This window comes from Chiloscyllium punctatum, chromosome 10 (genome assembly GCF_047496795.1).
Source record: "Chiloscyllium punctatum isolate Juve2018m chromosome 10, sChiPun1.3, whole genome shotgun sequence".
Lineage (NCBI taxonomy): Eukaryota > Metazoa > Chordata > Chondrichthyes > Orectolobiformes > Hemiscylliidae > Chiloscyllium > Chiloscyllium punctatum.
In genome coordinates this window covers 75,020,740-75,039,575 of record NC_092748.1, presented here as the reverse complement: position 1 = coordinate 75,039,575, position 18,836 = coordinate 75,020,740, and the positions used below count along the sequence as shown (strand labels likewise).

Genomic DNA, 18,836 nt, shown 5'->3' with positions numbered 1-18,836 from the left:
ACTATTATAAGCCATTGTTAGAACATTGAGTGCAAAGGCGATATGTTAGATTTCAATAAAATACTATTTCAACTTCAAGGTGAGATATTGTGTGCAATTCTGGACACTACAATTTAGGAAAGATTAGATTAGATTAGATTACTTACAGTGTGGAAACAGGCCCTTCAGCCCAACAAGTCCACACCGCCCCGTCGAAGCGCAACCCACCCATACCCCTACATTTACCCCTTACCTAACACTACAGGCAATTTAGCATGGCCAATTCATCTGACCTGCACATCTTTGGACTGTGGGAGGAAACCGGAGCACCCGGAGGAAACCCACGCAGACACGGGGAGAACGTGCAAACTCCACACAGTTAGTCGCCTGAGGCGGGAATTGAACCTGGATCTCTGGCGCTGTGAGATGTCAAAGCCTTCAATGCCTATGAGATTTACCAAGATGGTTTGCAAGATGTTTTCAGTTATATCAAAAGTTTGGAGAAGGTGGAATTGTTCTCAAAGCTAACAAGATTAAGAAAAGATATAGAAATGTTCAAAACATGAACAGTTTTGATAAATATGAAGAAACTGTTTATAATGGCAGATGGATAAGTAATCAGAGGACACAGATTCAAAGTAATTCAAAAAAAAGAGCCAGAGACATCACAAGGGGAAGAAAAACCATACATTGACTTATTCTGATATCTAAAGGTCAGGCTGAATAGTGGTGGAAGCATAATCAAGAACATTGCAAAAGGCAATTGCATAAATAATTGAAGGGTTATGGAAAAGAGTTGGAGTGTACAACTATTTGAATAGATCTTTGAAAGAGGCAGAGTACACATGATGGGTTGAATGACCTTTTTCCATTTTTTAATACCCTATAATTATGCTCAATATTCCCTGATCCACTTTCCTGCCCAAAAGAAGATTAAGGATTCCCTTCATTGTGTAGACTAATAGTGTTTCTTGATGTAAGATGTAAAAGATATAGAAATTATGAGTCAAAGCAATGAAAGCTAAGCCTCTAATTTTTACTGGAAAAGCAGAGGCCAGTGTTAGCCTCTTTGGAGCCCTTTAAAAAAAATCATTCACAACATAATGTTCTTAAAGGACAGATAGATAGAAGGGGGCAGGGATACTTAGATGTTACAGCACCTGAATGATCATGGTCACTAATGTAATTATCTGAAATACTATTAAGCTTGTATTACTGTACATTTATAGATACAAAATATTAACTAATTAATCAATATCTGCCTTTGAAAATGCATACACGGGAAAAATAAAAACAGCAATCTGTAAACCTGTGTTAGATCTCATAGAAGTTCAGAAAACCTAATGTTATTCAACATTACAGTATATTAGTTATTTTCTATTTCCTTACCGATCTTCTGCTTTCTTTCTTGCTTTTTCTGTCAATCTTAATTTCTCCTCCAGTTGCTGAACATCCTTTTCTTTGTCCTATGTTTCAGTACATCACAATAATACAGAAATCAGATTTCTTCTAATACAAAGTCCCATGATGTATCCACAAATATCACGAGATCAGCAAGAATCTCTTCTGAAGTATACTGAATTTCATATCCCAAAGCAAGAACATCTGAGCTTAGCTTGAAGAGGTTTCAGAACAGTTGGCTATGCGAACAAAGCTATCCTTACTATGTGTGTGGACAGGAATACATCTCTGATGATTGAACTATAAGAGTACTGTACCTCAGCAAACAAGAGAAAAGGAATAATAGAATGGAAATGTTAAGAGAAATGCCTTACGTGCTTGGAAAAAGAAAAAGATAAAAATAATTCATTGAGTGTGAAAGGAATAAGGAAAGGCTATCCTGGGCACCCAAATGACAGAGTTCTACAAAGAGAAAAGTAATCATTCTTTTTGATGGCTATGAACACAAAAAAAAACTTGCCCAGGAGACCAGCAGAGGAATCGAAATAATTCTGTTAGGAAAATATTGAGATACCTCAAAGATGACTGTTGAGGCACGAGACATCCTGCTAACCGGAGTGAGGGGGAACAGGAGGATGAGGTATGTTGCTGATTCAAATACTTTTATCTTTGGGCATAGAACTGACAAGTGCAGAGCTTAATGGATCCATTGTATAAAAGGTTGCACCCTCTGACGAATCGCAATTTTACATGGCATTAAATAAATGGTAATGTTTTAACAATGTAAACAATTTAATCTAGGAGAAAGTGAGGACTGCAGATGCTGGAGATCAGAGCTGAAAAATGTGTTGTTGGAAAAGCACAGCAGGTCAGGCAGCATCCAATTTAAGCTGTTTGTTTCTCAAATATGAGGAATAAATTAGGCATTGTTAATATATATTAGAAGCTACTTTCTTCTTTATTTTGAATTGATATTCTCTTATATATTCAAATTAACCTGTATTATTTTCCCTCGTTGCATAGAAAGTGTCAGCAGTTCTTCCTTCTCCTTGGATAGTTCATGCAATTTATGAAGTAATTCTGTTTCTTCATGACATCTGTTTTCTTCAGCTTCTTTCTGCTTCAGTTCAGCCACTTAAAACAGCCCACATTTCCGATTAACAAAGGTACAAATATCAATGTATCAAGTCATATTTTCACCTTGATATATATCTGTAACTTCAAGTATGCTCTTCATAACAGAGTAGTCCCAATGGAAAAGTACTAAAAAAGGCCTTTTTGATAAGTCATATTAAAACTTTGTTCAATTCTACCTAAAACTATATCAATAAAATTACTTTAATTAAGGTGGTTATTCAAAGTCAGAATAGTGTATGTGCACTGCCACTTACACAAACCAGTCAAAGGCTTCAAAATTTAGGAACTCTGAATCTGTAAACCTTGATAAATACAAGCAAAGATTACATGAAAAGTTTACTAACATTTAAATTCTTTCTTAAATTTAGGATGCATATTCCTGGTATTCTAAAACATTTGTTCAGACTTGTTCTGAGAATTTGAAATTGTGTAGAATATTAGTATTGCATACATCTTTGAATACATACCATTGCATCGATCTTCTGATTCTTTCAGCTTTGCTCTTAACGATTGCACTTCATTCAGATAAAATTTCTCTGTGCTTGTTTTCTGCTGCAAGAACTCATTTTCTTTTCTTTGTAAATTCAGTGTTACCTCACTGAAATACAGGAGCAACAACATAATCTAATTATTAGTTTTGAATGAACTATCCAAAATATAACAAGGCTGAACAGTAAGAGTTCAGTCAGAAGAAAATCAAGTCAGACATCCATCCACAGTTTGGATAACCCTGAATGTATGCATGGTCAACAGCCTGAAATTCATAGTAATTCATGTTCTACATACTTTGTCCTCCTTCATAAAAAGGTTTGTTCCTGCATTTCCTAGTTTTTATTTGTTGTCCTTAATTTATAAATGTGCTCATTGTTCTTAGATTCTGTTAATATTAAATGACTGAATTGAATCCAATTTGTCTAAACCTCTTGTAATTTTGCACAATTACCTTCAATCCCATGTTCCTATATATGAGGAAGTAAAGATCAGAGTAGACAAACTTTCTGCATGCATCTATTTAGTGGGAGGGTACAATCCATGCAATTAGTCAAAAAGTACAAAGTGGCCAGAAGGCTATCTTGAAAAGGTAGAGACAGTTACCCAGATAAGAGCTGGAATTTCATGTGCACTCTGGAAAAAGCCAACAAAGTCACTTGGGTAGGCATTTAGTGGTGTACCTGATGAGAATTTGGAAATACAGCATTCTTTTAAAATTAAATCAAATCCACGCTGATACAATCTCACTTTAAAATTAACATTATAACAACAGATTACTTATTTATGCTTAAATTATTAACCCATGTCACATTCTGAAATTATCATTCTTATTGCTTACTTGCATTCCTGTTCGAGTGCCTTGCATTGCTTTAAACAATTTCCCAACTCATTAGAGAGCTTCAATATTTCATCATCTTTCTGTCCCAGGGCTTTGCAGAAAATACTTTCATTCTCTCTCCGGAGTTTTTCATTTTGCTTTCTTAGCTCTGCATTCTGACTCTTATATTCATCCTTGAATTTGATAATTTCTTGGTGATTGAATGCCAGGTCCATGAATCGTGCCTCTAGCTGAGCTGACTGCTTTAGTTGATTCTCTAATTGCTGCTTGAGGTCCTTGTGCTGGTTCTCCAGCTCAGTATTAATTGTCTCCAAAGCTTGGCAACGCAGTAAAAATTCATCTGCTCGACGCTTTAGGATGCAGATGAGCTGTGACTGTTCATCTATTCTAGATCGTAACAAGGCATTTTCTGTTTTGTCATCTTGAGAGAGTCCACGTAGTTTCTCTAAGGTAACTTGCACCGTATCAATTTCCTAAACAATATAAGAAGACCTGAATGTTTCATATTAAACGTTACATTTTTAAAATGCTATAATACTATCACAATAGCCCCACTGGTCACATGGTTCCTACCGCCAGCTAAAAATTGTCATTTTAGAGAATTGAACTCAAATTAGTACTTTTTGTTAATAATCTCTGATTTAAAAAGAACATTCATTGGGTATCATTGCTAGGCCAGCAATTGCTAGTCATCCATAATTAGCATTGAGAAAGTGTCCATGAGCTACCTTCTCAAACTGCTGTCAATTCATGTGGTGTAGGTAACCCACAGTGCTGTTAGGTAGGGACTTCTAGGATTTTGACTCAGCTATAGTGAAGAAGTAGCAATATAATTACAAGTTAGGAAAATGTGTGGTTAGAAGAGAACTTGCAGGCAGTGGTGCTCCCCAAGTATCTGTTACCCTGTTCTTTTTGGTTGTAAAGGTTATAGTTAAGAAGGTGAAACCTAACAAGTGCTGACTTGGACCTTGTAGATGGTGGGGAGACACACCACATAATTCCCACTTTCTGACCTGATTTTCATGCCTTTGTTACCTAAGAACCTATGAAACCTAAGAAGTGCTGAGACCGCAAAGGTTTACAGTATATATTAGTGAATTGGAGGAATTGTACTGTAGCCAAATTCGCAGATGATACAAAAATAGATGGAAAGGCAAGTTTGAGAGAGATAAAGTTTACAGAGATTTATTGATAGATTAAGTAAGTGGGCAAAATGTTAGCAAATGGGATATAATATAGAAAAATTGTGATGCTGTTCATTTTGGAAGGGAGAACCAAAGAACAGCATTATTTAAATAGAGAAAAACTACAAGAAGATGCAACTCAAGGGACCTGGGGGTACTTGTGCATTAAACACAGAAAGCTATCATAGAGGTGCAGTGGGTGATCAGAAAGGCTAATGTATTGTTGATTCTGATTTTAAGAGGGTAGTTTTACAGCAACTGTGCAAGATGCTGGTGAGACTACACCTGGAATATTGAGCAGTCTGGTCCCCTTATTTAAGGAAAGATCAAATTCATTGGAGGCAGTTCAAAGAAGGTTCACTAGGATGACCTCTGGTCTGAGCAAAACAGGTTGAGACTGTGTTCAATGGAGTTTAGATAAATGAAAGGTGATGGCATTGAAACATACAGAATCCTTAAGGGACTTGACAACGTAAATGCTAGGAAGATGGGACAGCCTCACAATAAAGATATGCCAAATTAAAAGTGAGATGAGGATTTTTTTTTCTTTGAGGGTTGACGGTCTTTGGAACTCCTTACCACACAGAACTATGGGGGCAGAGTAATTGCATATATTTAAGGCTGTGATAGATTCTTAATCAGTAGGTGAATCAAAGGTTACAGGGAAATTGCAGAAAAATAAACACAAGGAATACTGGATCAACCATGACGTATTGAATGGTTGAAGCAGGCTTGAGGGACCAAATGGTTTACTCCTGTTCCTGTCTTACGGTGGAGTGAATGAATGTTCTAGGTGTTAGATAGGATACCAATTATGCAAATAGTTTTGTCTTGGATGGTGTCAAGCTTCTTCAGTGTCTATGGAACAATTCCCAACTAGGCAAGTGAAGAATATCCTACACACTCCTGACTTGGACCTTGTAGATGGCGGACAGGCACTGGGGAGACAGAAAGTGAGTTACACACCACATAATTCCCACTTTCTGACCTGAGTTTCATGCCTTTGTTACCATTAGACTTGACTATTCTTGATGATGCACTTCTGGCTGTTTTTCCACGTTCTATCTTTCATAAACTAGAAGTCATCCAATACACTGATCAAAGTTCTGCTCCCCTATCAGATCTGTAACTACTGACCTAAATTGAGGATTTGAGCTATAAGGAGAGGCTGAGTAGGCTAGGGCTGTTTTCCCTGGAGCATCGAAGGCTGAGAGGTAACCTTACAGAGGTTTATAAAATCATGAAATGCATGTATAGGGTAAATAGCCAAGGTCTATTCCCTGGGGTGAGGGAGCCCAGAACTAGAGGGCATAGGTTTAGAGTGAGAGGAAAAAGATATAAAAGAGATCTAATGGGCAACTTTTTCACGCAGAGGGTAGTGCATGTATGGAATGAGCTCTGAGAGGAAGTGGTAGAGGCTGGTACAATTGTAACATTTAAAAGATATCTGGATGGGTATATGATTAGGAAGAGTTTGTAGGGATATGGGCTGGGTGCTGGCAAGTGAGACTAGATCGGGTTGGGATACCTGGTTGGCATGGATGAGTTGGACTGAAGGGCGTATTTTCGTGCTGTACATCTCTATGATTATGACTCAGTGCAACGAAAGTCTTGTTTAGTAAATTCGCATCCTTCTTTCCAAATCCTCCCATGGCTACACACCTCCTATCTAACTCCTGTTTCTTGAGCATCCCCATGCACTTTCAGATATCTTTCCCACAAGGTCTGGAATTATATCTATACACCTCTCCACCTCACATTCCTCCATGAAGACACCCTTTAAAAACAATCTTCTAGTCATCAGAATATCTGTCAGAGAGGAGACGCTAGGAACTACTATTAAATAAGTTACAGTATGGCACTTAGAAAAGTTAAACATTATCAGGCAGAGTCAATGTGGCTTTGTGAAAGGAAAAACACATTTAAATAATTTATGGAAATTCTTTGAGGAAGGAACATGTGCTGTGGATAAAGAGAATTTGATGTACTGTAATTTAACTCCCAGGAAGCATTTGATAAGATCCTACATCAAAGGTTATTGTGGAGAAGAAAAACTTATGGTGCAAAAGGTAACACATTAACATGGATAAAAATTGGAAAACAGATAAAAGGTATAAATGAATCATTTTCATGTGGGCAACGAGTGGTGTACCACATTGATCAGTGTTGGGGTTGGGGCTTCAACTTTCTACAATTTTATATAAATGAGTAAAGAACTAGCATGTTTCTCTAAGAGTGAAAAGCAAGAGCAGCATGTAGAGGCAACCTTGCTTGTCAGATACAGCACATTATAAACAGGGGAAGCCCTTCAAAAGTGTAGAGAGTGTAGGGCTTGCTTAAAAAAAGAAATTAGGGAGGCAAAAAGGGGCCCAGAAATATCTCTGGCAGATAAGATCATGGAAAACCCCAAAGCATTTTATAAGTATATCAAGAGTAAAAAGATTACCAAGGAAACAGTGAGGCTGATGAGACAGCAAAGAAGTAACCTGTGATGTAGCCAGCCACATGGGTGAGGTCTGAAATGAATACTTCTCATCTATAGACACAGAAGAGAAAGACATTATACACTTCATGGTAAGGTCCTGGGAGGTGTTGCTGAACAAAGAAAGCTGGGAGTGCAGGTTCAAAGTTCCTTGAAAGTAGAGTCGCAAGTCGATAGGACAGTGAAGAAGGCATTTGGTATGCTTTCCTTTATTGGTCAGAGCATTGAGTATAGGAGTTTGGAGGTCATGTTGCAGCTGTACAGGACCATTGGTTAGGCCACTTTTAGAATATTGCATGCAATTCTGGTCTCCTTCTTGTTGGAAGGATGTTGTGAAACTTGAAAATGTTCAGAAAAGATTTACAAGGATGTTGCCAGAGTTGGAGGATTTGAGCTACAGGGAGAGCCTGGTGATGTTTTCCCTGGAGCATCTGAGGCTGAGAGGTGACCTCACAGAGGTTTATAAAACCATGAGGGGCATGGATAGGATAAATAGACAAGGTCTTTTCCCTGGGGTGGGGGAGTCAAGAAGTGTGAGAAAGGAAAGATATAAAAGGGACCTAAGGTGCAATGGTTTCACACAGAAGGTGGTGCATATATGGAATGAGCTGACAGAAGAAGTGGTGGACACTGATACAATTACAACATTTAAAAGGCATCTGGATGGGTATATGAATAGGAAGGGTTTGGCGGGATACAGGCCAAGTGGTATTTGGATCAGCTCAGGCTTGGAGGGCCGAAGGGCCTGTTCCTGGGCTGTAAATTTTCTATGTTCTTTAAGTGCTGGAAAATGGGACTAGATTAGATTAGGATACCTGGTCGGCATGGACACATTGGACCAAGGGGTCTGTTTCTGTGCTGTAAATTTCGGTGACTCCGTGACATTATAGCCAGGATATCAATTGGGATGGGAGGATCTAGCACATGTTAAAATTAATAAGGAGATGATATTAGATGTTTGAGTGGGATAAAGTTGCATAAATCGCCAAGGCCTGATATTTCCCAGATAGCTATGGGAGGCAAACAAGAGATTGCTGGGGCCCTGGTGGAGATATTTAATACATTGCGGGTCACAGGTGAAGTGCCAGATGATTGAAAGATAGCTAATGTATGGTTCCTTTGTTCAAGAGGTGCAGCAGAGATATATAGGAAGGTAATTACAGGCCAGTTAGTCTGACATCAGTGGTAGGAAAATGATTAGAAACAATTCTGAGGGACAGAGTTAATCAACTTGCAAAGACAGGCTTTGATCAGCGATAGTCAGCATGGATTTATTAGAAGGAGATCCTATCTGATTAATTGAGTTTTTTGAAAGAGCAACTAACTATATTGATGAGGATAGTGCAGTTGATGTGGTTTACACAGATTTCAGAAAGGTCACATGTGGAAAGTTGGTTCAAAGGGTAAGAGCCCATAGGATCCAAAGCAAATTGGCAAACTGGATCCAAAATTAGCTTGCAAATAGGAGGCAAATGGTGATGGTTAAGGTGATGTTTTAGTGATCAGTGGTGTATCACAGGGTTTGATGTGAGAGCTCTTGCTATTTGTTATGTACATTAACAACTTGGATGTGAATGTAGAAGATATAATTAGTGATAAAAAATTGGTGTTGTTGATGATAGCGAGGAAGATGGTCTCAGGCTACAGTCTGCTATTGACCAGCTGGTAAATTGAGGTAAAAACAAGGACTGTAGATGCTGGAAACCAGATTCTAGATTAGAGTGGTGCTGGAAAAGCAGAGCAGTTCAGGCAGCATCCGAGGAGTAGTAAAATCAAATTGAGCACAGTAATGGCAGATGGAATTTAATCCTGATAAGTATGACTTGATGCATTTTGGGAAGTCTAATAAGGGAAGGATATACACAATGAATTGTAGGTCCCAAAAGATTATTGAGGAAGAAAGGGACCTTGGTGTACAGGCCAAAGATGCTTTGAAGGTGTCAGGCACAGGTTGACAGGATGGTGAAGAAGGCATACAGGATGCTTGCCTTCATTAGCTGGACACAGAATACAGAAGCAAGGAAGTCTTGGTACAACTTTATAAAACATTGGTTAGGCATACTGTATACAGTTCTGGTCACCACACAATCAAAAGGAAATGACTGTGCTGGAGAGGGTGCACAGTCGTTGCTGGAGATGAAAAGTCTCAGTTATGAGGAAAGACTGGATAGTCTGGGTTTGTTTTTCTTGGAGCAGAGGAGGCTGGGGGAGGATCTGAAAGAGGTATATAAAATTATGAGAGACATAGACAGAGTAGATCATGAGAATCTTTTCCCATGGCACACAAAAAGAAGACCAGAGGGCCTATGTTTAAGGTGAGGAGTAAGTGGGCTGGAGGAGATTTGAGGGAAAAAAAATTTCATTCAGAGAATATTATAGAACATGCTGCCTGAGATAGTTGTGGAGGCAAGTACTCTTGCAATATTAAGAAGCGTCTGGATGAGTACTTAAAATGTCAGGGCATAGTAGATTATGGACTAAGTGCAAATAAATGGAATTAGTGTAGTTTGATGTTTTTTAGTCAGCATAGACACAATGAGCCGCAGAGACTGTTTTTTATGCTGTATGGCTCCATGACTCTAAAGAAATGGTGGCTAAATTTGCTGACAACTCAATGGTAAGTTGGAAAATAAGATATGAAGAAGACATAAGGAGACTACAAAGGGATATAGGTTGGTTAAATGAGTAGGCAAAGATCTAGCAAATGGAATATAATATGTAAAATCTTGTGAAATTATCCATTTTGGTATGAATGAAAAAGCACATTATTGTCGAGCTCTAAGATGCAGAAGGACTGGGTGTCCTAGCATATAAATTGTAAAGGGTTTGTATTTAGATACAACAAAAAATTTGAAAAGCTAAATTTTTACCATATTTTGCTAGGGAATATTTCAAAATTAAGGAGGTTCTGCTTCAGTATTGGCATTTGTCAGACCAAATCTGAAATATTGTGTATAATATTGGGCTACTTATTTAAAGAATTACATAAATGCATTGGAAAAAGTTCAGTGACAGTCATTAGACACATTCCTGGAATGGGTCTCTTGGTGTATGGGGTTGTGTCGCATGGGGTATTCTTGTATCAGCTGGAGTTTAGAACAAAAGAACATAAGAACATAAAAAACAGGAGCAGGAGTAGGCCATGTGGTCCATTGAGCCTGCTCCACCATTCAGTAAGATCACGGCTGTTCTTTTCATGGACTTGGCTTCACTCACTAGCCTATTCACCATAACCCTTATTTCCTTTACTGTTCAAGTCTGTTTATCTTTGCTTTAAAAACATTCAATGAAGTAGTTTCAACTGCTTTACTGGCAGGGAATTCTACAAATTTACAACTCTTTGAGTGAAGGAATTCCTCCTTAACTCAGTTCTAAATCTGCTACCCCTTATTTTGAGGCTATATCCCTTAGCTGTAGTTTCAACTGCCAGTGGAAACAACCTCCCTGCTTCTATCCTATGTATTCCCTTCATAATTGTATATGTTTCTATAAGATCCCTCATCATTCTTCTAAATTCCAATGAGAACAATCCCAATCCCACTCCACTCAATATCTCCTCATAAGGCAAACCTCTTATAGAACACAGAACAACACAGCGCAGAACAGGCCCTTCAGCCTTCAATGTTGCGCCGACCTGTGAACTATTCTAAGTTCATCCCCTACACAATCCCAGCATCATCCATGTGCTTATCCAAGGAGTGTTTAAATCTTCCTAATGTGGCTGAGTTAACTACATTGGCAGGCAGGGCATTCCACTCCTTTGTCACTCTTTGCCTCTGTCTTAAATCTTAAATCTATCACTCCTCACAGTCCAGAATGAACCTAGTGAGGTTTCTCTGCACTCCTGCCAGTGCCAGTACATCCTTTCTCAAGCAAGGAGACCACAATTGTACTCAGTACTCCAGGTATGGCCTCACCTCACACAGCTGCAGCAAAATCTCCCTGTTTTTAGCTTCCATCCCTCGAGCAATGAAGGACAATATGCTATTTGCCTTCTTAATTACCTGCTACACATGCAAACCAACCTTTTGTGATTCAAATATAAGAACACTCATTTCCCTCTGCACAACAGCATGCTTCATTATTTTCTCCATTTAAATAATAGTTCATTTTTCTATTACTCCTACCAAAATGGATGGCCTCATATTTGGCAACATTGTACTCATCTGTCAGACCCTCTGGATTAGTGGTGCTGGAAGAGCACAGCAGTTCAGGCAGCATCCAAGGAGCAGCGAAATCGACATTTCGGGCAAAAAGCCCTTCATCAGGAATAAAGGCAGTGAGCCTGAAGCGTGGAGAGATAAGCTAGAGGAGGGTGGGGGTGGGGAGAAAGTAGCATAGAGTACAATAGGTGAGTGGGCGAGGGGATGAAGGTGATAGGTCAGAGAGGAGAGGGTGGAATAGATTGGTGGAAAAGGAGATAGGCAGGTAGGACAAGTCCGGACAAGTCATGGGGACAGTGCTCAGCTGGAAGTTTGAAATTAGGGTGAGGTGGGGGAAGGGGAAATGAGGAAACTGTTGAAGTCCACATTGATGCCCTGGGGTTGAAGTGTTCCGAGGTGGAAGATGAGGTGTTCTTCCTCCAGGCATCTGATGGTTAGGGAGCGGTGGTGAAGGAGGCCCAGGACTTCCACGTCCTTGGCAGAGTGGGAAGGGGAGTTGAAATGTTGGGCCACAGGGTGGTGTGGTTAATTGGTGCGGGTGTCCCAGAGATGTTCCCTAAAGCGCTCTGCTAGGAGGTGCCCAGTCTCCCCAATGTAGAGGAGACCGCATCGGGAGCAACAGATACAATGATATTAGTGGATGTGCAAGTAAAACTTTGATGGATGTGGAAGGCTCCTTTAGGGCCTTGGATAGAGGTGACAGGGGAAGGTGCCAGGATGGGAGGGTGGGTTGTAGGGGGGCGTGGACCTGACCAGGTAGTCACGGAGGGAACGGTCTTTGCGGAAGGCAGAAAGGGGTGGGGAGGGAAATTTACCCCTGGTGGTGGGGTCTTTTTGGAGGTGGCGGAAATGCCGGAGGATGATTTGGTTTATGCGAAGGTTGGTAGGGTGGAAGGTGAGCACCAGGGGCGTTCTTTCCTTGTTACAGTTGGAGGGGTGGGATCTGAGGGCGGAGGTGCGGGATGTGAATGAGATGCGTTGGAGGGCATCTTTAACCACGTGGGAAGAGAAATTGCGGTCTCTAAAGAAGGAGGCCATCTGGTATGTTCTGTGGTGGAACTGGTCCTCCTGGGAGCAGAAACGGCAGAGACAGAGGAATTGGGAATATGGGATGGCATTTTTGCAAGAGGTAGGGTGGGAAGAGGTGTAATCCAGGTAGCTGTGGGAGTCAGTGGGTTTGTAAAAAATGTCAGTGTCAAGTCGGTCGTCATCAATGGAGATGGAGAGGTCCAGGAAGGGGAGGGAGGTGTCAGAGATGGTCTACGTAAACTTAAGGTCAGGGTGGAATGTGTTGGTGAAGTTGATGAATTGCTCAACCTCCTTGCGGGAGCACGAGGTGGCGCCAATGCAGTCATCAATGTAGCATAGGAAAAGGTGGGGAGTGGTGTAGGTGTAATACGGAAGATGGACTGTTCTACGTAGTCAACAAAGAGACAGGCATAGCTGGGGCCCATACGTGTGCCCATGCTAACCCTTTGGTCTGGAGGAAGTGGGAGGATTCGAAGGAGAAATTGTTAAGGGTGAGGACCAGTTCGGCCAAACGAATGAGCGTGTTGGCGGAAGGGTACTGTTGGGGACGTCTGGAGAGGAAAAAAACGGAGGGCTTGGAGGCGCTAGTCATGGCAGATGGAGGTGTAGAGGGATTGGATATCCATGGTGAAGATGAGGCATTGGGGGCCGGGGAAATGGAAGTCTTGGAGGAGGTGGAAGGCGTGGGTGGTGTCTTGAATGTATATGGGGAGTTCCTGGACTAGGGGGGATAGGACAGTGTCGAGGTAGATAGAGATGAGTTCAGTGGGGCAGGAGCATGCTGAGACAATGGGTCGGCCAGGGTGGTCAGGCTTGTGGATCTTGGGAAGGAGGTAGAACCGGGCAGTGCGGGGCTCCCGGACTATGAGATTGGTGGGAGATCTCCTGAGGTGATGAGGTTCTGTATGGTCTGGGAGATGTTGGCTTGGTGGTGGGGGGTGGGGTCATGGTCGAGGGGGCAGTAGGAAGTGGTGAACCGCCCACTCACTTTACCTATCTATATCCCTCTGCAGACTTTTAGTGTCTTGTCCACACTTTGCTCTACCACTCATTTTAGTGTCATCTGTGAACTTTGACACACTACACTTGGTCCCCAACTCTAAATCATCTATCTAAGAAGAATAAGAAGCAACTTGGTTGAAACATAAAAGGTCTTGGTCTTGTGAGGGTGGGCATGGAAAGAATCTTTCTTTGTGAGATAATGTAGAACTAAGTTTGTTTCAAAACAAAGGGTCACCGATTTAAGATAAAGAGGAAAATTATTTTGTCAGACGGTTAATGCTATTTGGAACTCTGTCTTAAGAGGTGTGGAAGCAGAAGATTTGAATATTTTTAAAGCAGTTATGGACAGATTCTTAACATAGAGTCAAGAAGATGTGCAGCATGGAAACAGACCATTTGGTGCAACCCATCCATGCTGACCAGCTATCCCAACCTAATGTAGTCCCATTTGGCAGCACCTGGCACATTTACGTCTACTCAAAAACCCATCCTGATGCCTTTTAAATGTTTCAATTGTATCAGCCTCTACCTCTTCCTCTGGCAGCTCATTCCATATACGCACCACCCTTTGTGAGAAAAAGTTGCCCCTCAGATCCCTTTTATATCTTTCCACTCTCAGCAAAAACCTATGCCCTCTAGTTCTGAACTCCCCCACCCCACCCTGTCTACTTATCCTATCCATGCCCCTCATGATTTTATAAACCTCTATGAGGTCACCCCTCAGTCTCTGACGCTACAGGGAAAACAGCTCCAGCCTATTCAGTCTCTGCCTATAGCTCAAATCCTCCAACCCTGGCAACATCTTTGTAAATCTTTTCTGAACCCTTTCAAGTTTCACAACATCCTTCCGATAGGAAGGAGACCAGAATTGCATGCAATATTTTATATGTGGCCTAACCAATATCCTGTACAGCCGCAACATGACTTCCCAACTCTTGTACTCAATACTCTGACCAGTAAAGGAAAGGATACCAAATGCCTTCTTCACTCTCCTATCTACTTGCGACTCTATTTTCAAGGAGCTATGAATCTGCACTCCATGGTCTCTTTGTTCAGCAACACCTCTTAGGACCTTACCATTAAGTGTATAAGTCCTGCTAAGATTTGCTTTCCCAAAATGCAGCACGTCACATTTATCTAATCTGTGGGCAGCACGGTGGCTCAGCAGTTAGCACTGCTGCCTCACAACACCAGGGTCCCAGGTTCGATTCCAGCCTCAGCTGACTGTCTGTATGGAGTTTGTACATTCTCCCAGTGTCTGCGTGGATTTCCTCCTGGTGCTCCGGTTTCCTCCCACAGTTGAAAGATGTGCAGGTCAGGTGAATTGGCTATGCTAAATTGTCCATAGTATTAGGTGCATTAGTCAAGGGGAAATGGGTCTGGGTGAGTTACTCTTTGGAGGGCCGGTGTGGACTGGTTGGGCCGAAGGGCCTGTTTTCACACTGTAGGGAATCTAATCTAAATAAAACTCCACTTGCCACTCCTTAGGCCATTGACCCATCTGATCATTATCCTGTTGTAATCTGAGGTAACTTTCTTCACTGTCCACTACACCTCCAATTTTGGTGTCATCTGCAAACTTACTAACTATTCCTCCTATATTCATATCCAAATCCTTTATATAAATGATGAAAAGTAGTGGACCCAGCACCAATCCTTGTGGCACTCCACTGAACACAGGCTTTCAGTCTGAAAGACAACCCTCCACCACTACCCTCTGTCTTCTACATTTGAGCCAGTTCTGTATCCAAATGGGTAGTTCTCCCTGTATTCCATGAGATCTAACCTTGCTAACTAGTCTCCCATAGGGAATCTTGTCAAACACCTTACTGAAGTCCATATAGACCTCGTCAACCGCTCTGCCCTCATTAATCCTCTTTGTTACTTTTTTAAAAAGCTCAAGTCTGTGAGACATGATTTCCCACGCACAAAGACATGTTGAATATCCCTAATCAGCCCTGTGCCGTTCCAAATTGGTGTAAATCCTGTCCCTCAGGACTCCCTCCAACAACTTGCCCACCATCAATGTCAGGCTTACCGGTCTATAATTCCCTGCTTTGTCCTTACCACCTTTCTTGTATAATGGTACCATGTTAGCAAACCTCCAGTCTTCAGGCACATCACCTGTGACTATCGATGATACAAATATCTCAGCAAGGGGCCCAGCAATCACTTCCCTAGAGTCCCACCTGATCAGGTCCTGGGGATTTATCCATTTTTGTGTTTCAAGTAAAACATAAATCACACAACACCAGGTTAGAGTCCAATAGGTTTAATTGGATGCACTAGCTTTCGGAATGCTGCTCCTTCATCAAGTAGTTGTGGAGGACACAATTGTAAGACATAGAATTTATAGCAAACGTTTACAGTGTGATGTAACTGAAATTATACATTGATAAATACCTTGATTGTTTCAAGGCACCCAGCAGTTCCTCCTCTGTAATATGAACGTTTTTCAAGATCTATTTCCCCACATTCTATATCATCCATGTCCTTCTCTACAGTAAACACCGCTGCAAAATACTCATTTAGAATCTTCCCCATCTCCTGTGGCTCCACACAAAGGCTGCCTTGCTGATCTTTGAGGGACCCTATTTGCTCCCTAGTTACTCTTTTTCCTTCATGCATTTATAAAATCCCTTTGGATTCTCCTTAACTGTATTTGCCAAAGCTATCTCATGTCCCCTTTCTGCCCTCCTGATTTCCCTCTTGAGTGTACTCCTTATGCGTTTATACTCTAAGGATTCACTTGATCTCTCCTGCCTATACCTGACATGTGCTTCCTTTTTCCCTTAACCAAACTTCAATTTCTCTAGTCATCCACAATTCCCTATACCTACCAGCCTTTCCTTTCACCCTAAAAGGAATATACTGTCTCTGGACTCTCATTATCTCATTTCTGAAGGCTTCCCACTTTTTTAGCTGTCCCTTTACCTGTGAATATCTGCACCCAATCAGCTTTTGAAAGTTCTTGCCTCATACCGTCAAAATTAGCCAATTTAGAACTTCAACTGTTAGATCTGGTCTCTCCTAACTAAGAGGGTTAAAATTTATTGGGGATCTGTGGGAGTTACCAGATCTGCCATGATCTTATTGAACAATGGAGAAGCTTGAGGGGCTGAATGGCTTACTGCAGTTGTTTATCTACATGTTTGCATATAAACATAAGTTGCTGTTATTATTGAAATCCTTTCATAGGTGTCAGAAGACAATAGAGTTAAAGATAGAGGACAGCTTGGGAGAAACTTGTATTTTAGAGATTTATCCATTTTACATGACAAGAAATTCCATACGAAACCATTTTTAAAATATTTTTATTCTGACCAAGTGCCTCATATGGCCAGATTATGCAAAGCGTATCTTTGTGTCTTGAAGCACCGAGTGATTTTAAATTAGTTTGCAGCTACTGAACCTAAAGACACCACATACTGAGAAATTTGAAGGTCAGCTCTGCAATGACTTTGTGAACTTGGATGACTTCAGTGTGAACTGCCAGCTGACCTGAGCCACCTTCTCCAAATCCATTTGTCATGATGAACAGAGCAGTCATGCATAATCTTATAAAATATAAGGCTGACCCCAATCACTTTCGAGGTGGTGTTATTTCATACGGAGACATAGTTGTAATGCAGGAGAGGTGGCAACAAATTTATACACAGCTAAATCCCACAAACAGTAAAAAAAAGTGACCAACTGATCAGTTTTGATAAATAAATGTTAGCAAAGACCGCTATAGAATGATAAGAAGCAAAATGCTGAGTATCTAAGATAAAAGCAGTAAATACTCTCGGAAGACCTGAGAGCATCTTTGACCTGAAATAAACTCGTGTCCTTCTCTGACACAGGTACCGACAGCCCTGTTGAGTCTTTGCAGGACGTCCCTCCGCATCTTCAGTGGTGCCTTGAGATGGTGGACGCCCAGCCCAGCCCAGCCCAGGACAGGCGGACCAGCAGCAGCTGAACGGGCGGGAGAGTCCCTCCCCACGACCCTGCAGCACCTCCCCGCAGTGGGTAAAAATCCCTCACCTGGGGGCGGTCACTCTTTGGCCTGAGCGGGACCGCGGCCCGGTAGGGCGGCCCTCTATTCCCTCCGCCTTACCTGTTTGCTGTCCTGCACCAGTCGGTCGAAGTCCCGGGCTGTTTTCTGGGGCTCCTCCTGCCGCTCCATGGTTCCCCCCTCCTCCAGCTGCTGGTTGCCCACAGCAACCGGCACGCGGTGAACGGCGGCTCGGCTGGTCCACACCTCCTCCCGGAGCTCGCAACCGCGATACCGAAACCCCTCCAACAACAACAACAACAACAACAACAAAGTTAAAAATCACACAGCAACAGGTTATTTGGAAGTACAAGCTGCCAAATAGTTCCAAATAAATCTGTTGGGCTGTAACCTGGTGTGTGTGTTTTTTTTAACTTTGTCCACCCCAGTCTAACACCGGCTCCTCCACATTAAATCCAACAACAACATCAGGGGCGACTCTACAGCCACCTCCTGGCAGAAGAGCCCCCTAATATCATTATCAAGTTAATAGATTGTATCTGCAGCAATGGATGGTATGATATATGGACAGTGCATGTGGCAGTAGCTGAGTCCCTCGCCATTTTTTGGAGGTGCTGGTGTTGGACTGGGGTATACAAAGTTAAAAATCATACAACATCAGATTATAATCCAACAGATTTATGTGGAAGCACTAGCTTTCAAAGCACTGCTCCTTCATCACGTTGTCAACTAAATGATTAAGGAGCAGCGCTCCGAAAGCTAGTGCTTCCAAATAAACCTTTTGGACTATAACCTGGTGTGTGTGTTTTTTTTAACTTTGTGAGTCCTTAGCAGGTCTCTCCAAGATGCTTTTAGATTTTCACAGTCCATTCTTGGCAGGATGTGGCATTGCCTTCGGAATTGTGTCCATCAGTTGTTGTCACTTTCAGGTAACTATCCAGCACCTTTTCATGGTGTCTCACAGGATTGCCAGCTCTCAACCAGTGTGTGTCCACTTGTGCACCTTAGTTGGCAGAAATGAACAGGGGTAAACTCAGACTGGACATGCACTCTTAATCGTCCATCACAATAACTCTCTCAACACACCAAAACTGTCCCTAAAACGTCTTTGCTTTATCTCACACAGTACCTT

The 18,836-nt window shown here is 41.6% G+C and overlaps 1 protein-coding gene across 1 annotated transcript in view; it reads right to left on the bottom strand.

Moving 5' to 3' along the window:
* The window catches only part of LOC140482300 (coiled-coil domain-containing protein 89), a 31,066-nt gene extending 13,170 nt beyond the window's left edge, over positions 1 to 17,896 (bottom strand). The window contains exons 1-5 of the mRNA XM_072579542.1: positions 17,807 to 17,896; positions 3,848 to 4,320; positions 2,985 to 3,115; positions 2,378 to 2,514; positions 1,369 to 1,445 (exon numbers count right to left, since the gene is read on the bottom strand). Coding sequence (XP_072435643.1) covers positions 1,369 to 1,445; positions 2,378 to 2,514; positions 2,985 to 3,115; positions 3,848 to 4,320; positions 17,807 to 17,875 — 887 coding nt within the window. The 5' untranslated portion in view covers positions 17,876 to 17,896. The remainder of the gene's footprint in view (positions 1 to 1,368; positions 1,446 to 2,377; positions 2,515 to 2,984; positions 3,116 to 3,847; positions 4,321 to 17,806) is intronic.
* Between the last annotated feature and the right edge of the window lie 940 nt (positions 17,897 to 18,836).